The 27,819-nt window shown below is 36.4% G+C and overlaps 1 protein-coding gene across 2 annotated transcripts in view; it reads left to right on the top strand.

Moving 5' to 3' along the window:
• LOC119838484 overlaps window positions 1–23,515 on the top strand; it is a 34,444-nt gene extending 10,929 nt beyond the window's left edge. The window contains exons 1-9 of one of the 2 annotated variants that reach the window (XM_038364434.1): window positions 6,526–6,674; window positions 14,757–15,315; window positions 16,306–17,183; window positions 18,572–18,699; window positions 19,511–19,644; window positions 20,694–20,829; window positions 21,436–21,542; window positions 22,204–22,337; window positions 23,027–23,515. In XM_038364434.1, the coding sequence (XP_038220362.1) occupies window positions 14,788–15,315; window positions 16,306–17,183; window positions 18,572–18,699; window positions 19,511–19,644; window positions 20,694–20,829; window positions 21,436–21,542; window positions 22,204–22,337; window positions 23,027–23,126 (2,145 nt within the window). In that variant the 5' untranslated portion in view covers window positions 6,526–6,674; window positions 14,757–14,787 and the 3' untranslated portion in view covers window positions 23,127–23,515. Of the gene's footprint in view, window positions 1–6,525; window positions 6,675–14,756; window positions 15,316–16,305; window positions 17,184–18,571; window positions 18,700–19,510; window positions 19,645–20,693; window positions 20,830–21,435; window positions 21,543–22,203; window positions 22,338–23,026 lie in introns of those variants that run through there. The other variant, XM_038364433.1, reaches the window with a different exon arrangement.
• Window positions 23,516–27,819: the final 4,304 nt, after the last annotated feature.

Genomic DNA, 27,819 nt, shown 5'->3' on the forward strand with positions numbered 1-27,819 from the left:
GACAGATTCGAAATTCAAATGTAATATTTTTTTATAATTAAGTGTAACAGTATTTATGGCCAGACTAAGTATAGCTTAGAGGCATTTGTCCTTTCATAAGGTGTTGATGATATTTCATTGTAATTATTTTCTTTTTCTTAATTTTGCAAAGACCAGCCTGCCCTTTGTCTTTTCCCCAAAGGTTGCCTGGTATAGATGGCCTTGAGCCATAAGGCCACCATTTGTTCTCTGGTTTTAAGATCCTTTTATTGAATTGCTAGCTGCGCCGGTTTCACCCGCGTAAGTCCGTATCCCGTAGGAATAACGGGATAAAAAGTTGCCTATATGTTGTTCCAATTGTCCAGCTATCTACGTACCAAATTTCATTGCAATCGGTTCTGTAGTTTTTGCGTGAAAGACTAACAAACACACACTTTAAAAATTTCGCATTTATAATATTAGTAGGATGTCTGTTCTGTATTCTTTTATTGTTTACAATAGAGAATATTCAAGAAATAAACATAAATGTATGACGTGGGACGTATTAATATTATTAACATGCTAATATCAGCTTCACCTGTATGTTTGTATGTAAACACCTATTTAAGACTCGATTTTGACCCACTTCAAACGAACAGATTGAATTCAAACTCTGTACACTTATCAAGGATCGATGACGATACAATAGTTTTATGTGTTTATCTTATAATCCTGATTAGGAGCGACAGGATTAAATAGTTTTCATACGTATACTCTGTACAAGAGCAAGTGAGACAATTAAGTTGATATTATATATTTATACTAGCTGCGCCCCGCGGTTTCACCCGCGTAAGTCCGTATCCCGTAGGAGTATCGGGATAAAAGTTGCGTATATGTTATTCCAGTTGTCCAGCTGCCTCCGTACAAAATTTCATTACAATCGGTTCAGCAGTTTTTGCGTGAAAGAGCAACAAACACACACACATCCTAACAAACTTTCGCATTTATAATATTAGTAGGATATTTTTGCTAAATAAACGATTTTTTAGAAATTTTGAAAGAGTTGAAAAAAATTGATCACGAGGCGGGATTCGAACCCGCGTTTTTTGCCTAACCGTAGCAACGCCTAGCCTCTCGGCCGCCCGTGATCCCGCCACAGTAATCGAATCTCTTCTACTCTTTCGGTTTCATGTGCCTATTACCCCAATTTTTTTTCTACTCTTTCAAAATTTATCATTTAAAAAGCATTCATTGCTATGAAACCTAAAAATTAAACGATTTTTATTATATTTTAATCATGAATTATTTTTTAGATTTTACTTTAAACTATTTTTATTTTCCTACGTACTTAGAAGGATCAGTGATCTATTTTCCTCGTTTTTAAATAAACTTAATTGTGTTCGAAACGACGCCATTGCGTATTTATTTACGTCAATACATTAATTGCTTCTAACTCTAGGGAGGAAAAAATGTTTTAACCAAATAAATGGACGTATATTTTAATAATTGAAGCCGCGGCTTTGTCCGTGTATCAATATTGCTAACCCAGATCGCGTTCGTTATTATGACAGTGAAAATACCATCGAAATCGGTCCAGCCGTTCCAGATGGTGACTAACAGACCGAATCTAGCTTTAACAACAATGTAGCATAACATGTCGCTTAATATTAGAGATGGTGATGAAATTTTTCAAAAGAAGCCGTGTAGTTTTGAGTTTATTTATAACAAACAAACAAAAAAAAATGTCCCCGCGACGACCAAATTAATACAGGTTTTATTAAAAAGGTAAACAAAAACCTGTTCCATATATTCTCAGAATACAATAAAGTGCTCAACCGACTAGTATGCTATAATCGTAACAGGAAGGTGAAAGATAAAAAAAATAAAAATCCACTAATCTATACTAATATTATAAGGCTGAAGGGTTTGTTTGTTTGAACGCGCTAATCTCAGGAACTACTGGTGAGGTTTGAAAAATTATTTCAGTTTTAGACAGCCCATTTATTGAAGAGGGTTTTAGGGTATACATGTATCACGGGCAAAATCGGGACGACGAGCTAGTAGTTCCTCTTTATAATACTACTAGCTACGCCCCGCGGTTTCACCCGCGTAAGTCCGTATCCCGTAGGAATATCGGGATAAAAAGATGCATATATGTTACTTCAGTTATCCAGCTGTCTACGTACCAAATTTCATTACAATCGGTTCAGCAGTTTTTGCGTGAAAGAGCAACAAACACACACACATCCTTACAAACTTTCGCATTAGTTATATTAGTAGGATAGGATAATAAGCACTGACGCATAACTTAGGTCTAACATAACTTACTTATAAAACTTAGAATGCCACATGGCATGCCAAGTATTATTCTCTATTCACGCAACCATACATACGAAAAAAGTGGGTTTTTTATAACGACGTTATATCATATGTGGGTTTTTATAACGATCTTATACCATACGTGGGTTTTATATATGACAATTATATGTGTTTTATTCTATTTAGCGAAATGTCTAGATGAAACGGAATACGACTTTCAGGTAGTTTATATTTCAATATTTTTGAATAGTATCCACTCGCATTGGTTGTAAGCCCTTAATATAGCTTTGAAATTATATTTATTTTAGGTTCACCAACAGGTACATTAAAGTATTTATATCATGTAAATAAAAAAAATGGTTGCCTGTAAATTCGGTTTTACGGGCGAAGATTATACGTGACAACGTCTTTTTCTCGGTAGAATATTTATTGATATGAATATTATTAAATTGCACAATAGGAACAAGGAATTGAATGAAAATAATTCTCTAGTACTGCGCGCGCGGCGGACCGATCATAGTTCGGTGACTCATCGTAACGTTACCGGGCGTTACACTTTTTCATGAGTGACTCCGAGCCGCAACCTAAGTTAAGACGTTGTCACGTCAAAAATTAAGAGATAAATAACAAACCTTTAAAAGGGAAACACAACATGCATATAAATTAAACATCTAAAACGTCTTAAAACTAAAGTATAAAGATAACATTGCAATGTTATCCTATTAATTAATTATTATTATTAATATTATAAATGCGAAAGTTTGTAAGGATGTGTGTGTGTTTGTTGCTCTTTCACGTAAAAACTACGGAACCAATTGCAATGAAATTTGGTACGTAGACAGCTGGACAACTGGAATAACATATAGGCAACTTTTGATCCCGATATTCCTACGAGATACGGACTTACGCGGGTGAAACCGCGGGGCGCAGCTAGTACTGCATAATACTCATCAGCGGTATAATATTTTCTTTTTTATTTATTAGCTTCACTTGTATGTTTGTATGTATGTATGTATGTATGTATGTATGTATGTATGTATGTATGTATGTATGTATGTATGTATGTATGTATGTATGTATGTATGTATGTATGTACGAATTCGAGGAAAAAAGTGAATTTTAACCAAGAACAGTTCTACGGATCGGGAGGGAGAAAGGTTTTTTTATGTGGAACATTAAAATTTAATTCTCGATTGACGAAATTGCGAATTGATCTAGAAATTATGAATTATTGACGACTTCAAGTTATCAATTTAGTTACGTGTCGTGGACGGAGTTTTGTTTGATAAATGTGTAGGGAGGAAGGGGGGGAGGGGTTGTTATAGGTCTGCGAACAACCTTACGCCTCTCCAAATGTCTACGGGCGGTGGTAGCGCTTACCATCAGACCCACCAGCTACATTGCGATGATAAAAATCTCTTTGTACCGTAAAATCCTACTAATATTATAAATGCGAAAGTTTGTAAGGATGTGTGTGTGTTTGTTGCTCTTTCACGCAAAAACTACTGAATCAATTGCAATGAAATTTGGTACGTAGATGGCTGGACATCTGAAATAACACATGGGCAACTTTTGATCCCGATATTCCTACGGGATACGGACTTACGGGGGTGAAACCGCGGGGCGCAGCTAGTCGAAAATAAACTAGTAACGCACCACGTGTAGACGTCTATGGAGAAATTTTCTATTAAAATCCTCCAGAATATTCTGAAGGTTACCCTGAAGAACGATGACGTCATTAATTTCAGAGATATGTTGATACTGTGGGGTGATGTTATAGAAAGTTCTATGTAATATCTATGTAATATACAACCATTATATATTTTTTATGTTAATTTTAATTTATATCAGGTTTAATTTTTTAATTTATATTAGTTTTTCCATTGGTTTGTTTTTTTTATGTTAGTTTTTTTATGTGGCAATAAAGCTTGTTTTCTTTCTTTCTTTCTTTCATATACAATGTCTGTGTATTAACAGCGCTGTCATTTAGAAACGGACGCCATTTTATAATTTGGAAACATCTGGTCAAACGGAGTAATCAATGAAATTTTAAATCCGCGATATTGCTCGCTTGAATCATTCTAATGTATGATAAGATAAGGGTATTTAAAAATCTATTAACTCATTTAATATATTATGTAATACTAGCTGCGAACCGCGATTTCACCCGCGTATTTCGTATCCCGTAGGAAATCGGTATGAAAAGTTGCCTATATGTTATTCCAGTTGTCCAGCAGTCTACGTACCAAATTTCATTGCAATCGGTTCAGAAGTTTTTGCATGATAGAGCAACAAACACACACACATCCTTACAAACTTTCGCATTTATAATATTAGTAGGATATTGAACTACTCCAACTTTAACGCGTGCGAAGCCGCGGGCAATAGGCTAGTAAAAAAACATTAATAATTTTATTAAAACGCTCTGTCTGCGATGTTAAAATATCATAGATACCATCTGAGCCTAACCGGTTGGAATTATGTAAAGTAAACACGATCCACATAAATGTCGAATAAATTTAATCACAGGTAAATCCCCTGCACGAATTTTTAATAAGATCTATCTGTCAAACGCTGTTCCGCCTGACTCTTGTCGTTTGTCCTGTGTCCCCTAGTGGGGTATGGGGCAGATGCTGTACATTCGTGTCAGTCGGTTCAGTAGTTTTTGCGTGAAAGAACACCAAACGCACACACATCCTTACAAACTTTCGCATTTATAATATTAGTAGGGTAGTAGGATGTTTCGAGTCACTTACTCGATGTTTCTGGTCTACTTCTCGAAGTCTACTTCGAAGGTCTACTTCTGGTGTTTATGTTACGATCTCAGGGGGCGTCCATAAATTACGTGAGACATTTTTGTAAAAGATTTTACTCGACCCCCTCCCCCCTTAAACACCTCACGTAATTTATGTACGCCCCCTTAGGTGTTATGTTGTTTTCCATTTCATTCTGGTATATAATAAGCTACAATCACCCCGCCCCCTCCACTACTGGTACACAATTAACGACACTCCCCCCTCCTCCCCCCACTACCCCTCAAGATTTCATCACAGATTTGTTATTAAAACCAAATTCCTTCGATGACTAAAGAGTGGAGTGCGGAAAATGACTGGCGAAAAACAGAGTCCGTATGATAAGACTGACTGACTCAGTGGACATTTATCACACCACGCGTAATTGCGGATGTTGTGGTCATATACATAGGCGCAGCGATTAGCGATTAGCGATTTGCGATATACTTTTCGTTTATGTCCACCCGCTATGGGTGACTGCGCTGGTGGTTCGCCTGATGGTAAGCGATCACCACCGCCCGTGAACAGAGCAGAGATAGTGCCTATGCGAATGCGCTGCCTTCTTTTAAGCGTAAGGGTTAGGGTTAAGGAAAGGATTGACGACTGGAAAGAAGGAATCGACTGGGAAGGGTGAGGAAAAGGAAACGGGCCTCATATAGACACATTTATTTATTCAATTTGATAGGTAGATTGAACGTTTATTAAAACATTAAAGACACGACAATTACAAAATAAACACAATAAACAAACAAATGAACAAAGAAAAATTAACACACGGAGCAAAAAACCAGAACGGAGATAAATATGCGCTGTGTTCTTAAAAAGGGTCTTTTATTACACATCACTGGGAAGGTCTAAGAGGGTAGAAAACGCCCAAAAACTCTGCAGTTGCTTGATATAACTACCTTCACGTGTATTATATATAAATGAAACTCAGACTCGATTTCGTAACTGAGTTAAGACCTTATTACGTCTAAGTAAGCCAGTCATGAGGCGCTGTTTGGTTGGTTGGATCCTTTCCCTTACCCTCCCCAGTCCTTTCCCTTATTCCTCTCTTCAATACTTTCTTAAATCCTTCCCAATTGGAAGTCAGCAATCCATTTGTAGAGGCGCTCGGTCTGCAATCGATCGTACGCCTCTCCAAATGTCCATGTGCGGTGGTAGCGCTTACCATCAGACCCACCAGCTCCATTGCCGACGATGACATAAAAACGCTTTTAGCTTCACCTGTGTGTTTGTATGTATGACTCAAAGACTCAATTTTGACTTTAAACGGACGGATTTAATTCGAACTTTGCACACTTATCAAGGATCGGTGACAGTACAATAAATTCATAAATTTATCTCGCTGATAAGGTCGTCTCCTCGCAATGATAGTATTGATATTATAAAACGCTTCGCTCGGCTGTGTGCGTGTCCATTTAACACACACATATATGATAGCTATTTTTATAAACAGTCTCATGGTATAACTTGATGCAATATGTAGTGTTTTAATGTGATATTGTGATGTTAGAAGGTTGGTGAGTATTGTGTCGCGAAAACGGCTTGACAGATTTCGGTGAAGTTTTGTGTGAAGTACAGTTTGGGACAATCAATTTATATGTAAGATTTTATTTATAAATAATACATTTAACAATATTTTAAATAAAAACTCTATCGTATTAAGTAAAATAACTTAAAGTTTGAATTAAGTTATTAATAATATAACTATAGTCAGTCAGATGGCTTAAGTCTAAGAGAGCTTTAAAATGACTTTATTTAATGTTGCCTAGTTAGCTGTTCGCCCCGACTTCGCCCGTGGTACATATATAGCCTGTCACTCAGTGAAGTTACAGCTTTCTAATGCTGATAGAATTTTTTAAATCACTCCAGTGTTTTTTGCGTGAGAACGTTACAAACATACAAAATACAAAACACCTGAATATATTAGTAGTCTATACTTGAGGATATATGCGAATTTGATAGTGTATTAAATACATCCTACTAATATTATAAATGCGAAAGTTTGTAAGGATGTGTGTGTGTTTGTTGCTCTTTCACGCAAAAACTGCTGAACCGATTGCAATGAAATTTAGTACGTAGATAGCTGGACAACTGGAATAACATATAGGCAACTTTTTATCCTGATATTCCTACGGTATACGGACTTACGCGGGTGAAACCGCGGGGCGCAGCATAATATATATAAATTACTTGTCTCATTGTTTGCCCGCCACGGATTCTCTAAACTAATAAACCGATTTTAAACAAATTGGCCCACCACGTGCGTTCAGCCGTTCTCGAGTTTTAGTGATACAAACGAACAGCAATTGATTTTTATATATAACTAGCTGCACCCGGCAAACGCTGTTCTGTGTTACTCTTAACATTTAGGGGTATGAAAAATAGATGTTGGCCAATTCTCATAGATACCGGATAAGCACAAAAAATTTCATCAAAATCGGTCAAGCCGTTTCGGAGGAGTATGGCAACGAAAACTGTGACACGGGAGTTTTATATTAGACAAGGAGATTGTAAACACAAATATATAAGTCTAACACTCCATATGAGATCGTGCCAAGTTTCGTAGGTGTTACTAAGAAACGATGTTTTATATATATTCTCTAAGAATTCAAAACCAAACGGGTTCCTGGTAATCTATCGTTATCTTATATCTTTAAACGAGCAATTCTTGTATATATATATATATATAATTGGAACCTCGGAATCGGCTCCAACGATTTTCATGAAATTTAGTATATAGGGGGTTTCGGGGGCGATAAATCGATCTAGCTAGGAATTTTTTTTAGAAAATGTCATATTCGTTTTTTATTCGTGTTTTATCACTTAAACTTACTTTTTTAACAAATAGGAGGCGTTTGAGTAGTCCCAATTTATTATGACTTTAATTTTTTTCTTTAAATGACCAGTTCATGTTTTTTTATTATTCTGTCGGTAAGATCGAAAAATATTATTCATATTTCATCATTTTATTAGTGTGTAATTCGTACTTAAATATAATTTCCAAAAAACACAATTTATAAAAAAACAAAATAATATATAACGAGCAAAGCTCGGTCATCCAGGTACTATCTATATAAATGATTAGATTAAAATAATAATAAATGTAATGTTTAATATATGATGTAATATTTTTTTCTATGAAAACTTCCCATTTATAAAGCGCTAGCTGCGCCTTGCGGTTTCACCCGCGTAAGTCCGTATCCCGTAGGAATATCGGGATTAAAAGTTGCCTATATGTTGTTCCAGTTGTCCAGCTGTCTACGTACCAAATTTCATTGCAATCGGTTCACCATTTTTTGCGTAAAAGAGCAACAAACACACACACATCCTTACAAACTTGCGCATTTATAATATTAGTAGGATAGTAGGACTAGTTGCGCCGCGCGGTTTCACCCGCATAAGTCCGTATCTCGTAGGAATATTGAGATAAAAAGTTGCCTATATGTTATTCCAGTTGCCCAGCTGTCTACGTACCAAACTTCCTTGCAATCGGTTTATTAGTTTTTGCGTGAAAGAGCAACAAACACACACACATCCTAACAAACTTGCGCATTTATAATATTAGTAGGATAGTAGGATAGTAGGATTAGTAGGATAATAGGATAGTAGGATTAGTAGGATAGTAGGATTAGTAGGATAGTAGGAATAGTAGGATAGTAGGATTATCAGGATAGTAGGATAGTAGGATTAGTAGGATAGTAGGAAGTAGGATAGTAGGATTAGTAGGAATAAGACGTGTAGCGAAAACTTTTCTCTCCGTTTGCCGACTTGAAGAAAGGAGGTTGGGACCTCGTAACGTTAAATCGAGTGCACCGATTTTGATGATTTCTTTCATATTTGATAAGCTTGTATTTCTCATGTGGTCATATTTAAATTTAGATTAGTTCTGAAAAATCGAAGGGTATTAGAATAGATCTGAAGATTTATTTGTATGATCTACTGATAATAAAATTTGAAGTTTGTTTGAACGCGCTAATCTCGGGAAGTATTGAAGCGATGTCTAAAATTATCTTACCTTGGGCTATGTACGTGATCCCTAAGTGCTATAGGCTATGTACCACGGGCGAAGCCGGGGCGGATCGCTAGTGGATTGTAATTCTATTCTGAGAAAAAGCATTTAATTATGCCGTTTAATTATCTCAACTCAAACTCAACTAGATTTCATTATGAAGCACTTTTATATATTCACTAGCTTTTGCCCGCGGCTTCGCACGCGTTAAAATCGGTGTAGTTTAATAGATGTTATTATATATATAAATCTTCATCTTGAATCACTCTGTCTATTAAAGAAAGGTACAGAGAGAGAGAGAGAGAGAGAGAGAGATAATAGCAGCTGAAGTTGGAACTGCGATAAACGAATCAATAAATTATAATCAATATTTATTGCTTCGTTTGTTTGCCTTTCACGTCGCAACGGATACATTTTATGATACGATTTTTGTGTTTGAAACAGCTTAATGTCATGGGTATTCCATGAACTGCAAGCGAAGCCATGGGCCAATATATAGCATCTCTAGGTTAATAAAAAACTGTTAATTTAATTCAAACGGCAAACAGTTCCAACAATTATATATTTAATCCACGCGCCGATAAAGTCAACGTCCGTTACGGCTGGTCACAATTTGATACGGCAATTGTTGATGACCGTTTGAGAGATTACGTAATGTTTTTTTTTCCAAATACGATAGTTGCTTCGACTCGACAATTCTGATTCAGACGAAATGTGATTTAATTCATTGCTGGCCAATGAACGTTGGTGTTATTTAATACGCTTATGCTTCACCTTTTGGTATGTTTGTACGTACAAACATGCAAACATATGCGTTAATTATGCAGCTAGTAACTAAGTATATGTAATACTAGCTGTGCCACGGTTTCACCCGCGTATGTCCGTGTACCATTGGAATATCGGGATAAAAAGTTGCCTATATGTTATTCCAGTTGTCCAGCTGTCTACGTACCAAATATAATAGCAATCGGTTCAGTAGTTTTTGCGTGAAAGAGCAACAAACACACACACATCCTAACAAACTTTCGCATTTACAATACTAGTAGGATGTCACTCAGTGAAGCTGCAGCTTTCTAACTGTGAAAGAATTTTCGAAATCGGTCCACCGGTTTTCGCGTGAAAACGTAACAAACATACAAAATCCTCCTCTTTACAATATTAGTGTTTGGTGTAAATAACAGTGATTTATGTTTGTACGGTACTGTCTATATATTTCTTTGATTATGCGGCCAAAGCCACGGGCGGAAGGTTAGCAAGTTATTACGCCAATCTCTCTCTCTAGTTGTAATGTAACACATACGGATAGTCATGGTGATGGGAAATTTAAATTTTGTCGTAAAAAAGTGGTTAGCAGTGACGCCTACATTCTTTCCCACGTTCCACGCTAACTCTGTAGCAAATCGTATCAAAATCGGTTAAGTGGTTTTGCGTGAAAATGGAAGAGAGAGTTATTTTTGATTCTAGATATATGTATAACGGGTGAAAGAGTTTCTTTAGAGGGAATTAATGGTGCCTGGAAGAAATCTCTTTTATCTGTAGTCAATAAATGTTTTTATATAACTAATTATTACATGACGCCTCCTTGGAACAGTGGTAAACGCGTGAGCGTAGAACCGAGGGGTCCTGGGTTCGATTTCCGGTGAGGACGCACACAAAATAAAGTCCCGGTCTGGCAGGTCACAGAAGGCTAACCTACTTGTCCAAAAGCAAAATCGATCAGTGAAACAGATGTATATCATCTGCCCCATACCCCAATAGGGGACACGGGACTTCACTATAAACTTAGATTATAAAGAGGAAACTTTGCTGTTTTTGTATGTATGTTTGTAATGTTTTCACACAAAAACTGTTGAAACCATTTCATAAATTCTTTCACCATTAGAAAGCTTCACCTTCACTGATTTGTATAGGCTTATATATAGGTGCGTATCGCAATAATATTATAATAGAGAAACTGTCTGTTTGTCTCTCCTCCACGTCTAAACAACTAAACCGATTTGGATGAAATTTTGTACAAATACAGTTAAGAGTCCCGAGACAAGACACAGGATAGCTATAAGCCCGAAAATCCCATACAGACGGAAAATACGTGGATGTAACTCTGGTAGAGGTTTTTCTTTGATTACACGAGCGAGGCTGCGGGGGAAAGCTAGTCACAAGTGGATTTCAGAGGATCTAGTCATTATTTCATTAATTCATGAAATAAATCATCACAGTTTCGCTTCGTTAGGCACTCGGATGATAAATAAATGCCTACTGCTCGATGCTATAAATAAAATATGACTTCATCTGTCCTTGAGTCGAGTCCATACTTAATGGGGCCAGTAGTTGCCATTATAGAATAGTTGTATATATATTAGAGATAAAAATAATCACAGTTCACACTAATATTATAAATGGGAAAGTTTGTTTGGATGTTTGTCTGTCAATCACGCTGAAACTACTCAACGGATTTTGACGAAATGTGGTATACAGACAGGGTATGAGATGACTTGGGTGATAGGATACGTTTTATCACGATTAAATGCTCCCTTGGGATAATACAGGAATATTGATATTCAGGCGGAGCCGGGACGAGCGTCTAGTGTATATAATAAATAGATGTGGCTCAGTATTGGAATTATAGGAAAAAAATTATGTCTCCAAGAAATGACCTTAATTTTCCATTTATCTCCACATTATTCACATCACTGCTCGAAACGGTGAAGGAAAACATCGTGAGGAAACCGGCATGTCCGAGGATCAAAAGTTCGATAACTTGCTCAACGAATTTTAGAATTATTTCACCAGTTGAAAACTATCATCATCATCAGCCCATACATGTTCCCACTGCTGGGACACAGGCCTCCTATGAGGGTTCAGGCCATAATCCAGCACGCTGGCCAAGTGCGGGTTGGCAGATGTCACATGTCGTCGAACTTTTGAAAGCTATATTACTTCTGAAAGAATAATGTAATTATTTATAAGTAGCTGCGCCCCGCGGTTTCACCCGCGTAAGTCTGTATCCCGTAGGAATATCGGGATAAAAAGTTGCCTTTGTGTTACTCCAGTTGTCCAGCTGTCTACGCACCAAATTTCATTGCAATCGGTTCAGTAGTTTTTGCGTGTAAGTATAAGAAACATATGTACACATACATCCTCACAAACTTTCGCATTTATAATATTAGTAGGACAAAAAACTGAATCGCCTACAAATTGTGAGAACTAGACTAAGTTTATGGGACTCAATATTAGGCACCAGCTTTCCATTAAAAAAGTATCATAAAAATCGATTCAGCCTGTAAAAAGTTATGAGGTAATAAACACAAAAAAGGAAAATCCGATTGACAACCTATTTTCAAGCGCCTCATTTTTACAAAGTCAGAATAAATAACAAATAAACCCATGAATGCTTTTCGGTTGCTATCTTTCTAGCGCAGTTGGTTAAAGCAAATCAGATATCTAAATATAGCAGAGTACAAATAAATTTGAAAGGAACGATTAACTCACTTGGTTGGATGCCAGAGGTATTTTACCGCCTTATAAATACGCGAGAAATACTGCAAATTATATTGCAAAAATTACGTCCATGTTAAAATGTAGTGGACGCCGCTCGCCCGAGAACGGAATGAAAGAAATAAACATTTATTCGACTCCACAAAATTACAATTTAAACAAAACAAAAAAATCAAGACATCACAATACAACAAACAAAACATTTTTTTATAATGAATGCTCCTTTCTTTCTTTCTTTCTTTCTTTCAAAACAGCATAACAAATACCAGGAGCCAAATGGGGTAGCCACTCAGCCAATGCCTACGTCTTTACCTACTTACCATTTAAGATTTCATTGTTATAATTTTTTCCATTGCATTGTTAGGACAGAACTCCGGTCATCGAGCACATATTGTGTTTCGTACGGTGAGTGGGGGAGCCGGAGGCCTATTTCCTTCTCCTAGCCCTTTCCAATCATCAATCCTTTCCTCATCCCTTATTCATAAAAAGCGGGCAGCGCATTCACAGCGGCCCAACTTCTGCTCTGTTCACGGGCGCTGGTGATCGCTTACCATCAGGCGAACCGCCAGCTCAGTTACCCGCTGTTACATAAAAAGCGAATGATCATGCCACAATTTGTTACCTGCGGCATTTATTAGTGTTGTTGTTGTTTTTTAGACATAAAGCTAACGGTGAAAGCTCCGATGACCTCATGATGGCATTCAACAATTGTATCTACTGATGTTTTTTTCTTCATTGCACCCAGCTATATCGGACGGATTTGCGCGTTCTGTTGATCTGTTATTTCCTTGTTGTGTTATCTAAATATGCGTATAGGAAAACTGATTTAATTACGGACAGACTGACTGACGCACGCCACTGTGTTCAGGGTTGGATCGTGGAAAATTTCCATGCTTCTTTTTATAGTATACACTTAATATACATTATATTATAATCAGTACCCCTTGCTAAATATTTTTATTATTTAATATACATATTATTTGTTCTCGTTTGATTCTCTTCTCTTCTTCGAAATTCCACCTACTTTAATGTCAAAGTATAATATCCTATCCAAAGGTTGCCTGGCGGAGATCGCTTAAAAGCGATAAGGCCGCCTATTTAACCTTTAAACGTTTCTTTCCTTTCTTGTTTTCTTCTTTGTTTGTTAATCTTTCTCATTTCTATGTGTTAAATAAAGTATATTGTATTGTATTTTTCTTATTCAGTAGACAAAAGAACAGAAATTAGAATTAATTAATACGTATTTATGTGTTTTACTATAAGATACATTTTCCCAGTTTAATCTATTCTGATAACATGAAGCTAGATAGTTTGTTTCTTGATCCTATAATCTCGGAATCTACTGGACCGATTTCAAAAAACCTTCCTCATTGGACATGTAAGTGATCCTTGAATGCTATAAGGTTGTTTTATACGTACCACAGGCAGAGCCGGGGTAGACTGCTAGTGAATAAATATATAAAGCATAAGACAACCACTGAAAATCAGTGTTGTTAAGCCGCGAGGCAAGTCTAATTATGGTACATGTATATTTAAGTACCTCTAATGTAACTCATAAGGGACTTTTATTGTTTGCTTTCTTTTGTGTATATGTCATAATGAACGTATTTTCTTTCTATCTTTCTTTTAAACGTAAAAACGTACGGGAACTGTTGTAAATCTATTGTGTCCCGAAAATCCATGTCCCCAAGTGGGGTATGGGCCATATGATATGCACATTTGATTTTCTTTATGGCCCAGTAGGTGATCCGTCTGTGTCCTGCCAGACCGAGACATTTTTTTTTGTTCGTCCCCACCGGGAATCGAATGGCCCCTCGATTCTGCCCTCACGCATTAACCACTGTACCAAGGTAGCGCTCAAGGCGTGCGCTGTTAGTCTATACTGTATACACATAATATATTTTAAGTATTTCTGTATTATAAATTAATATAAAATGGATTTTACAAATAATGCTTGATAAACTACCATTAACTACCTCATAGGAGGCCTGTGTCCCAGCAGTGGGAACATATATGGGCTGATGATGATGATGAAACTACCATTATAAATACGTTTTAATTATATCAAAATGAATTCCCCTCATTTACTAAATGATTTGACACCAAACTTAAACGCGAGCCTTCCAAATCCTACTCAAACCGATATAATTTTCCTTAATTCGTTTTCCTCATTCCAGATGTAATGGATTAACGACAGTCAACATAACTATGGGAAGTGCGAAACAAACGGCGATAAAACAAGCAGCAATGGGGGAGGAAAAGAAATCCATAAAAGACATACTCAAGAAACCCTTCCAAGCGATATTCAACAGGAGAGACAAAAGAAAGAATAAAACGTTAGAAAAAGATACAGACAATGAAAAAATAGAGCCTGAGAAAGTGAAAGAACTGGTGGTGACACCAGTAACCGAACTATTAAATAAATTGTCAATTAAAGATGACGAAATAGATTTAAGCAAACTATCCATCAAGGATGATGATGATGATGATGAATTCAAGAACTTCTCCTGCAAAGTAATAGACGATGTTAGATGCACTAGATTGGATTCGCATAAATCCGACGATAGCGGCTATTCGGAAAAGGTTGGCGATTCTGATGATGAAAAGGAAACGAAGGTCGATGATAAGAAGAAGAAGAAGGTGCAAACTGTTGCTATATCGAGAGCGCCGATACAGAATAAACACCAGTATGCGACGCCTGCGCATCCTTACACACGGGAGGCTGATTATAGACAGGTGAGAATTAAGCTATGTAATATAATAAATATAAAAAAAAAAGTATTACAATTTAGTATATCAGATAAAATAAATCTATACTAATATTATAAAGCTGAAGAGTTTGTTTGAACGCACTGATGTCGGGAACTGCTAGTCCGATTTTAAAAATTCTTTCAGTATTAGATAGCACATTTATTGTGGAAGGCTACAGGCTATATACCACGGGTGAAGCCGGGGCGGACCGCTAGTAGTAAATAAAAATGAAATTATAACACATGTATCAATGATAGAATAAACTAAATTGTTTGTGAATTTATGAACAGCAATTGTAAACAAGTAAATTTAAATTTAATCTTGGCGATCCTAATCCGGTCAATAAATTACTCATGAAATTATTTTAATGTCACCGACTCTTGAAGAGTCTACAGTTTTGAATTAAATATGTCCTTTTGAAGTGGGTCAAAATTGAGTCTAAAGGTGGCGGTTAGATACAAGCTACGAATATAGAGGTGAAACTAATTAATGCTTATGAAGCTACTGGAGTAACCGTGACGTCTTAAAGCAGTACTAATTCCAGTTTGCGAAAGTGATGGCGCTAGACGCCCTACATAGCTCTCTTTTTCCGACACTGGTAATTATTTATTTATATATTTAAATAAAGGCTTACCAACTAGATACATAATTTCTTGTTAAAACTATTAAAACATTAAAATATACATCAACACATTAGTACTTATGTATCTAAACTATCTATTAGTACCACTGTAAGACGTCACGGTGACCCCTGCAAAGCAATTTTAAATTTAAACGTAATTGATTGATTGAAATAACAATTGGCACTGATAAGACCTTTGAAAGATCTAAAACTTTCTATCTAAAGTATTTAATGAGTGAACTTTCTAGGAACTTTCATTTTGCAAGTAAAGTCCAGTATTGACATAATAATTGATGTGCGTTTTACGAAAATCATTTCATTTTGAGGTAAAAATACTCCTTTCTTCTCCACAGATCAGTCAAATCAACAAACAAACGTTTTCCGGCGGGCAAGTGCTTGTCAACGACAGCCCGAGAGCCGACAACACCTTCTTAAACCAAGCGTTGCAACTCGTCGACACAAATGTCCGCGAATTCAACAAAAACACGCAAGAGGAACAGGTCAAATACTGGCAAATGGCTGAGGAGTTCATCAACGAGAAGACCACCGAAGAGGACCTCATCGCCGAGCTGCTGCAAGCCAACCCGGACATCTGTCAAATGTCAAGTTACCCGCCAAAAGCGGCGCCCACAGACAACATAATGGCCGCGTTTGACACCTGTCAGGTATCAATAATCCCGCCGGAGGACGAGAATCCGATCGAGGACTTCGAAAGCGCGAACCTCATCGGTGAATACGACACGGCGGAGATATTCACGCAATGCATTCGTACCGAAATGGACACGCTAAACGTTTTCCCGACGCCGCCGCGTTCCGAGAACGTGCCCAGCCCGATGTCCGACACGCAGTCGTACTATCCCAGCCATTCGCCCAGGAATTACACTCTGTCCCCCGGGACGTCATCGCCCATGTACAACAGCGACTATGAGAGGTATCAAGACATCGCCCCGCAGTACGAGTATCCGAGCGTGCTTGACAGCTTGGAAACGGAGAATGACGTTGACGCGGAGAGCACAGATAAAAAAGCGCGGGAACGCACGTCGATGACGCTGAAACAGTACAAGGACATGCAGAAGGATATAGCCGCGGAGTTTTCGAAAATGGAATGCTGCCAGGCGAATAGGAAAACCTGCAAGGAGCTGTTCCAGGGGCATCTGAACAAGCTGAAGATGGAGCACCGGAAGATGATCTGTCAAAAGGTCGCCTGCTTGGATTTGGGCAAAGCGTACGGGTGAGTTTATTTTATTTCACTGTAAACTCTGATCGTTTTTAATTGGTGATGATGCAATTTCTCACAGTTGAAGATGTATGTACTATTTAGACAACGAAATTAGTTAGTAATTTGATTTATTTCTTTACATATAATTTGTTCACACATTAATATATATACCTGCAAACATTTCGTCCCTAAATAGTGTCCCGAGTTGCTAACAGTATTTCGTATGTACCTCGGGCTCACCCCGCGCCCCCCGCATTTGCAATAAGTAATATTGTTATACTAGCTGTAACCCACGGCGACACTCGGTACCCGGTTAAAAAGTAGCCTATGTGCTAAACCAGACTGTAAACTATCTCTGTACCAAATTTCAGACAGATACGATCAGCTGTTTTCACGTGAGATTAACAAACATCCATCGAGTCATCTTACAATCTTTCGCTTTTAGAATACTAGCTGCGCTCCGCGGTTTCACCCGCGTAAGTCTGTATCCCATAAGAATATTGGGATAAAAAGTTACCTATGTGTTATTCCAGTTGTCCAGCTATCTACGTACCAAATTTCATTACAATCGGTTCAGTAGTTTTTGTGTGAAAGAGTAACAAACATCGAATCCATCCATAATTTAATAAAAAAATTAAACGCTTCAAGGAAAAAAATTATAAGAATATAGAAGATTCGTCTCCTATACGTATTTATAAAGGTTTCACTTAAAATGCATATTATTTCGAGTCGCCTCATACGAGGAAAATGGACTACATGGCTTTTTCCTTTATTTCTAACTAACTCACCGCCCGCGGCTTCGCACGCGTTAAATTCGGAGTGTTTTAATAGATGTTTTTATACATATAAGCCTTCCTCTTGAATCACTTCTATTAAAAGAAACCCCATCAAAATCCGTTGCGTAGTTTTAAAGATCTAAGTATACATATATACAGACGCGGGAAGCGACTTCGCTTTATACTATGTAGTGACTAGCTTTCCGCCTTCGGTTTCGCCCGCGGAGTCAAAGGAAAACTCCAATCGACCATTTAAAATTCAATTTTGAACCACTTCAAACGGACGGATTCAATTTAAAACTCTGTACACTTATCAAGGATCGGTGACGATACAATAATTTCATGTGTTTATCTTATTACCCGGATTAGGATTGGCGGGATTAAGAAATTCCTTCACGTATGAATGAATGAATGAATTTATTAATTAATGATACTGTATTGTACACACCAAAATGAAATAGTAAAAAAAAAAATTGTGCCATAGGCGACCTTTTGGCTGCAGAACTATCTGTACCAGACAACACAAACAACGAAACAATACAGAGAAAGCGCAAAGATACGCACGTATACTCTGAGTAATTCCCTCATTAAGGCGAGTGTAAAAGATAATTTATTAAATTCCAGAGTATTACAACACATCATAGCGAGTCTGTCAAACGGGGAGACAGATGAAAATCTACAGCTGGCTCTGTTCAGCCTAATCTGTGAGAAGGTGTTGTCTCTGAAAAAGGAGCTGTTCGTTGGGGAATTTGGTGAGTGGTTTTGTTTGTCATTAACGTCAATTCTCCGTCAGTTTAACGTCTTTTATTATTACGTGTATTTTATGTCGTGTCGGGTAAGTGAGCTAGTGGTTCTGATGGTAAGCAATCCCTACTGTCCTGCCTGTTTTTAAGGGGTAAGAAGGAATGGGCTGGGAAGGGTGAGGAAAAGGTAACCGACCTCCGGCTCCCCCACTCACCGTACGAAACACAATAGCATGATATTATTTCACGTCGGTTTTCTGTGGGAGTGTGGTACTCCACCGGTGCGAGCTGGCCCAATTCGTGCCGAAGCGTGCTCGACTCCCGCATCAAGAAAAATAAAAAAGTTTGTTTATATTTGCTTCCATTATGGCATTGCAGTAGTAGCTGCCACGCCTAGTAGTCACAATTCTACTATTTAAGGCATACACTAACGTACTTTTTAAGAATTAATTGTTACTAACAAAATGATACTTAAATAACTATATAAAATACTAGCTGCGCCCCGCGGTTTCACCTGCATAAGTCCGTATCCCGTAGGAATAGCGGGATAAAAAGTTGCCTATATTTTATTCCAATTGTCCAGCTGTCTACGTACCAAATTTCATTGCAATCGGTTCAGCAGTTTTCGCGTGAAAGAGCAACAAACACTCACACATCCTTACAAACTTTCGCATTTATAATATTAGTAGGATAATAAACAAATAAATTTTATCTTCACTTGGTCTTAATGAGTTTCGTCAAGTCACGAAAAGCGACATCTATAATTCAAATGACAATTATCCAATCAACAGAATATTAAAATGCAATATTTTATTTTCAGGTTTAAATCTTCTGAAAGCTGCCGTGTTACGCTGCCCAAGCCGGCCCCTCATGGCGCGTTACTTGGTGCAATGCATCCGCACTGTCACCAGGGCGGACGGGTTCAAACCCGCGGGGGAATGCCTGTTCACCGAGGTTAGTCTTCCATCGGTCATGTGATACACACACACACACACATACAAGCGCGCGCGCGCGCGCACGCACACACACACTGCCTTAAATGCACAGATAAAACTACACTTATCAAGGTTCGGTGACGATACAATGATTTCATGAGTCTATCTCTAGCATTTAATAATTTCCTTATGTATTCTGTACTAGCGGTCCCCCCGGCTTCGCCCGTGGTACATATATAGCCTCAAACCTTCCTAAATAAATGGGCTATCTAACACTGAAAGAATTTTTCAAAACGGACCAGTACTTCTTGAGATTAGCGCGTTCAAACAAACAAACAAACTTTCAGCTTTTTAATATTGATATAGATTATACTTATCAATTTTCCTTGAATCTTGAATCAGTCTATCTATAAAAAAAGCCCATCACCACCAGCCCAGTGCTACACAATAAATACATATATACATACATAAATACATAGGGACAGACGCGGGGGGTCGTGGACCTATACTAACCGGCTCCCGTGACTAAAGTGGTTCGACCCCGTGACCCCTTCACTAAAGCGACTAGTCGGCACACAGTGGGGTTTTAGTTGGTAGGAATCCGACATAACCCACGGCTCCTTTCCCGGGGGCTGTGGATATGGTATATATATGTATGTATATATGTAAAAAGCAGTGGTGGCTCAGTGGTGAGAACCTCGGACTTCAAAATCGATAAGTCGGGGTTCGAGACCGGGCGAGCGTGCAGGAAATAAATTGATTTTTCAATTTATCTGCGCATATGGATAACATCACCACTGCTTAAACGGTGAAGGAAAACATCGTGAGGAAACCGGCATGTCCGAGAATCAAAAGTTCGACGACATGTGACATCTGCCAACCCGCACTTGGCCAGCGTGGTGGATTGTGGCCTGAACCCTCATAGGAGGCCTGTGTCCCAGCAGTGGGAACATATATGGGCTGATGATGATGATGATATATGTAAAAAAAGGGGCAGACACGGGAAGCGACTAAACTTCATACTATGCGTATGCCTATATATTTTATATTCCTGGCTAATTCCGTCAGGTCGACGCAATTGGCGATAATCTAGTCATAGCGTGCGCGCGCGGCGGCGACGCGTACGCGCTCGCGCTGTACGAGCTCGTGGCGCGCCGCGGCGGGGACGTGCCGCTGTTCGCGCTGCACCACGCCAACGCTGATGGTGAGTGGGGAGTGGGCGTGGGCGTGGAGAATGGGACGGTGGAGTGGGAAATGGGGACTGGAGTTGTGGAGTGGGGTGTGGGAAACGGCGTGAAGGAAAAAAGAGGAAAATGGCGAGGAAACAAAGGAAGGAAATGAATGGTGGTGTGGGAAATGGGGAATAGGAATGTGGAGTGGAGAATGGGATTTAGAAGCGGGGAATAGGACTGTGATGTATGGAATGAGTGGGCGTGGGCGTGGGGAGTGGGGAATGGGATGGTGGAGTGGGGAATGGCGTTGAAGAAAGGTAGGGTGGTGTGGAGTGGTGAATGTTGGGATTGTTGAGTGGGTAATACGTTTGTGGGGTGGAGAACGGGAAATGGGAATGAGTAGCGGGGATTGTCACGGTGATGTAGGGATTGCGATTGTGGAGGGGGAATGGGGGTTAGTGATTCGCTTTTTGGGGGTTATTATTCGTGGGTGGGATTTTGTTTTAAAGTTTGTATACGTTTGATCCATGAAAAGCTATCTATTTTAACTGTCCCCAATTCAAACCCTACCAATACATATTAAACAAAAATAATCCAGTTTTAAACCCTGTTCAAAAACAACAACCGGTTACTTACAGGATACACAGCGTTACACGTGGCCTGCAGCACTCACAGTGCGAAGTCGCCCCGCACTCACATAGCCCACGTGCTGCTGGAGCACGCTGGCGTGGACCTCTGGCGTGAGGTGAGTTGTCCACATTGATATTATATAGAGGAAATTATCGTATTTTCGAGAAGAGAAAAAAGAGAAGGAGAGAGAAAAGGCGAAGGAGAGGTTACGTTTGTAAAGTTTTTACAAAAAAACCACTGGACCTATTTGAAAAATTCTTTCACTATAAGATAGCTGTAAATTTACTGAGCGACAGACTATATATGTACCACAGGCGAAACCGGGGCGAACAGCTAATTAATCATATGGAAAAAAAATTAAAATGTATATGCTTGTTTCTCTTTCACAACGGAACGGAGCTGTTTCATGATATAAATATATTATAAGATTATTGTGTCTCGCTAAATAGTTGGAAGGTTACTTTTTACCGCAGTGAATTCATGGAATCTAATATAGAATACTAGACGTTCGTCCCGGGTCCGCCCGCATAAAAAGTATCCTATCACCCAAGTCAGCTCATACCCTGTCTGTGTTCCAAATTCCATAAAAATCCGTTTAGTAGTTTTAGCCTGGTTGACGGACAAACATCCAAACAAACAAACTATCACATTTACAATATTAGTGCGATTTCCTTTTACTTTAGGTATTCAACATTCTGTTTGCCTAATTTTACAGAACAGCACTACAGAATGTATTAAGTTATCTTTTATAATATTTCCTTTCTTTTCATTTTCAGGACATAAAGGGGGGGGAGACAGCCCTACATTTGGCCGTTAATTCGGCGAACTGCGACCTTCGCCTCATAATGATCATATTCAAGAACATAGACCGGAAGCTGTGGAAGAAACTTGCGCATGCGCAGAACAGAAGGTGAAGATAATTTAGACAATGTCCCATTATACGAAAAACCTTATTAGTCACTAGACGCTCGTCCCGGCTTCGCCCGAATATTAAAATTCTTATTTTATCCCAAGGGAGCATTTAATCTGGATAAAAAGTATCCTATCACCCAAGTCAGCTCATGCCCTGTCCGTATACCAAATTTCATCAAAATCCGTTCAGTAGTTTCAACGTGATTGACCGACAAACATTTATAATATTAGTATGATATATATATTTGGATGATAGGATACTTTTTACTTGAATTAAACGCTCCCTTGGGATAAAACAGGAATTTTCGAATGCGGGCGGAGCCGGGACGAGCGTCTAGTTATTATCTAAATAGGTGTATACTGTATATGAGGAAATGTCTTACAATAATAATTGTAAATGTTATTACTCCCAGATGTTTACCAATTATGAAGCTACTAGCTGCGCCCTTCGGTTTCACCCGCGTATATCTGTATCCCGTAGGAATATCGGGATAAAACGTTGCCCATATGTTATTCCAGTTGTCCAGCTGTCTACGTACCAAATTTCATTGCAATCGGTTCAATAGTTTTTGCGTGAAAGAGAAACAAACACACACACATCCTTACAAACTTTCACATTTATAATATTAGTAGGATAGATTGAAATTAGTATCTATTGATTTATAATTCATAATATCTCTTTCACAGCTCAGTAACACCACTAGAATACGCTCGGTCAGCCAGCAAGTCATCCACAAGACAGAACTTTCCAATTGAGGTGCTGGAATTCCTCAAAAAATGCCGCTGAATTATCTTTTTTCGTAAATAAATGTTTGGAATTGAAATTGAACATTTAATTCGAAATTTGAATTTGAAATTAGAAGGTTTAAAGCTTTGAACGCAATGGCTTATGAATTCAAAAATGGAATTCGAAAGATATTTGAATTTGGAGAAGATTCCATTGAAGTTGTACTTCTTTTTTTGAGTATGTATTCCGTTTTGAAATATGGAATTGGGAACACTGTTTAAATTTCGAACGTTGAATATTAATGCATTATAATTTGAAATTAATGTCATAAGTAATTATTATAATAAGTTTCTATTTGAATAATGCATTGGAATGACATTGTAATTTTAATATTTTATGAATTCTTAAAATAGGAGATTATTAGAAAATATAAACGACAATTATATATAGTTTTTTATTTGTGTATATAATAAAAGATTACTCTTATTTTTATATGACATATAAAAAAGATAATAATAGGGTAGTTTCAAAAATATATTTAGATACATATGACGTTCTGCACAATATGAATTTATAATATTAGTGTTTTTAATTGTTAATATTAATAAACTTTAAGATAATGGGTAATGAATAATAGAATTGTTCATTTACTAATTTTCAACTTAATATTAGCATTTTAGTGTCTATCTAATTTCAATAGTTTCATCGAAATTAAATCGATGTTTTTATGTTTTTTTTTTTTTCTAAATTTATCTTATGATGAGATATGGTCAATTTAAAATTATTTTATTTTAAATACAAAAATCGTACGTGCTCTTAATGAAATAAAACTTTTTGATATTTTTCGTACATAAGTTTGATTATGGTTAGTTTTTTTTAAGACTTTGTAAAATAACTTAGTGTAACTAGGTACCTGCATTATTACTATAAAAAGTCGACATTTCTAAGTGGTAACATTTTTTTGCGAAGTTGGTTGTGTTTTATTAAGCTATGATCTCTTGATGGGTTTCCAACCTGAAATAAAATTTGTTTAATGGATTTAAAAGAAATATTTTTTATAGAAATTAAAGTTATAAAAACGAATATTGATATAAAAATACTTTCATAAAACATTTTAAAAAACTTACACATATATTAAAATATCGAGGTTAAGCAACGGTCGGTACGGTCATAAATTGGATGGAAATTTTTTGTACTTTTTCTTTAGATTATTTACACGGAACCCGGTGTCGCGAGTCCGACTCGCACTTGACCGATTTTTTCTGCTTTTTTTCTATATAAGTCCATCATCCACTTTTGTCTATTACCAATGCATATGACATAAGTTTAAGTTAAAGCGTAAATAATAGGTTTTGGCTAGCTTAACTTGCCTATTGTCTATCTTGATATTAAGTTAATCTTAACCTAAGTAATGTTGTATTTAGTTATATAGCAATTTTATTACTAAAGCAGTTATAATTTTCATTTTAAGCGAGGTTCCAAAAAACGAAGGGGGTTCTCAAGTCGATTGTATTTTTTCGGTTTGGTAACTCGATAAATCCGTGGGTTCTCCACCGATTGACGCGATTTTTTTTCTGTTTGATAGGAAATTGTTGTCTATTGGTCCCATTTTAGAATCTGTAGTGGTATCTCCCCTCCAGAAGCATCTATGTCCTTTATTATGGAGTTTTTTTTTTAATTTTATTGCGAATATAATACTTGATTCAATTCTATCGCAATTTTGGGGATCTATAGATAATTCTTTAAGGGATAAATTAAAAAAAATATTTGATATTGGTACCTCCCGCAGGGCTGTCGGTCGGTAGGTATATATTTTTAATTATTATATTATATTTTGCACATCTTAAAAAAACCCACCCCTAAAATTATAAACGTTCTTCACAAATGTTTTATAAGTCTTATAAAAATTATAATAGGTTTTATCTAAATATTAGTTGTACTTGCAGCCAGTTTTATAACTTCTAGATATGTTATGTTTAGCTTATCTCGTAGATAAAGTGGCAAATAAGAAATAAGAATAAAAAAGTGTTTAATAGGATATCAATGGTTATATCACTAGTTTATGAAACTGGTCCGTAGAGGAAAGAAACTTCTTTATTCTAAAAACGTCTATTATTATTTTTTGCAATCAATTATAAAATATATGAGATTCGAAGATTTTAGTATTTTTATATATAATATTGTCGTGTCGTTTGAAATCAAACTCACCCAAAACGGCTTGACCGATTTGAATGTAACTTTGCGTATTCAGTAGGTCTGAGAATAGGTTGTAAAATATTTTTATACCCCCTTAGTGATAGGGTACTCTGGCAGAACAACATTTCTTTTATAAATTTTTCATAGATTATTTTGATTTAAGTATTAGTTTAAGATGAATACATACAATTAATATTTTTTAAGATCTAAATTCACATTTTGATTCAATTTGATATAATTTAAAATATAACAAATAATTTATAAGTGCATATAATTAAGATGGAAGTCATAAAATATGTATATATGAACAATTTATAGTATTCGAATTTTTTGTAAAATTTTTATTTAACGCCGGGTTTTTTTTATTCAATATAATATTGAGTTTTAAAGTTGTTTTTTATTTATAGAAATATACACAGCACAATAAACGAATATTTATCTTCTCTATCATAAATTACATACAATATATTTGGAAATTAAAGACTTCTTATCGGATTTTAAACGTGTTTTATAAATCAATAAAAAGCGTTTAAAATCAGTAAAAAAAGTCTGTAATTACTAAATGTATAATACTCGCGTAAAATCAAACACAAGAAAATACTACATACAATATAATCAATAATTTTTTAAATAATTCAATAATTCAAAAAATTATGCAAGATTCATTGTGTATAACCCTTAAAATATGCGATGTTTTCTCATATATTATTATATAAGCAATTAGGAATCAAATGGGTTTAAGAATATAGTTTAATGTCAACAGATAAGCGAGCGATTATATGCCGATATATTAAATTAGTGAGACAAGTTGAAATAGATTTCAAATATCAAAACATAGCTTTATGTTATCAATACAAGGTCAATGATATGAAGCACTCCTAGACATGCTCGTTTTCAAAGTCTAAGTGACTTAAGTTGTTGGAATAATAAATACGAAACAGTACAAATCATTGCATTTAGATGAGATTTCAATAAATTAACATGTAATATTCATTAATTTACGTATCTGTTTATTTAAATCATGTATCGTAAAGGCAAAACAACTTTGTACTTTGACCTCTTTAACCTCTAGTAGGAAGAGATTACTTCAAAATTGTAAATACCATATAACTACTATCGTTTTAATCATTATTCCTTGAGAAATTTTGAAAGAATAGATATAATTCGATCACGAGGCGGGATTCGAACCCGCATTCAAAATTCATTCTCGGCCACCCGTGATCCCGCCACAGTAATCGAATCTCTTCTACTCTTACGGTTCCATGTGCCTAAGGCGCACCCCACGCCATCTATTGAGATGATTAAGAATCATCACAACCAATACGAAACATTATTACAATATTGTATCGATGGAACGCGGCCTTGTTAGATTTTATTTTTAGTTTTGAAGCATTGGAATGCTTTATAAATGACAAGTTTTGAAATCCTTATTCATCATCAATTAAATAACGATATCAGGTCACACTAGTAATTATTTAATTATAATTACTTTGCTGTGTCGAAATTGCTATCTACAAATTAACTCGATTGTGCAATAAGTTTATATTTTTCGAACTGTCAGTCGTGTGTTAATAAAAAGAAATAATTTCTTTAGCACTCTGTGACTTTATGGTAAAATCGAATTAAGCTAGATATTGAGGGGTTTTGTTGCATTGAATCTTTTTACTCCTATGTTATTTTCGAAGTTGTTTCACCAAGATCTGAATATTTTTAATTATATAACACTACATAATTCAACTTCTTCAATTATATTTACTTAAATACTTCCTGTTTGTTAATCTGTAAATGTTTGATCATTAAATATTTGTTTTTATAAACTGTGTGTTTTATTTATTCCTAGTGTGATTTACTTTATCATGAAGTTATCACTATAACTTCTATAAAACAAAATGTATAGGAAGCAAGAAATTAATATTTGTATGTTTTTTTGACGTAAACTGTTTTTGACTAAAAAATAAAATATGCGAGCATGAGAATATTCTAAAACGCTCCATTATGGTACAATAGTATTATGTTATCTGTAATTATTTCAACACCTATATCCTATACTACATTCACATGTTGAATTTTATAAAACTACTAATTGTGCCCCGCGATTTCTCCCGCGTAAATCAGTATCCCGTAGGAAAATCGGAATAAAAAGTAGCCTGTATGTTATTCCAGCTGTCCAACTGTCTACGTACCAATTTCATTGCAATCGGTTCAGTAGTTTTTGGGTGAAAGAGCAACAAACACACACACATCCTTACAAACTTTCGCATTTATACTATTATATAATATATTATACTAAGGAAGTACAAATACAAATTAATTGCTATCTCGGCGTGATTCAATCGGTAGTTGCTTATCAACTGCTACGTTCCACATTTCTAATATCCTACCAAATCATTAAGATAATTAAAACATATTGACAACAACAGGCGTTATAATAATTTATATCTTATATTTTGACTAGTTTTTGCGTCAGTGCACGCATTAATTCAAAGTAGTTTAATAGATGTTATTATACATATAAATCTTTCTCTTGGATCACTATTAAAAAAACCAATCAAAATCC

This window comes from Zerene cesonia, unplaced genomic scaffold (genome assembly GCF_012273895.1).
Source record: "Zerene cesonia ecotype Mississippi unplaced genomic scaffold, Zerene_cesonia_1.1 Zces_u003, whole genome shotgun sequence".
NCBI classification, from domain to species: domain Eukaryota; kingdom Metazoa; phylum Arthropoda; class Insecta; order Lepidoptera; family Pieridae; genus Zerene; species Zerene cesonia.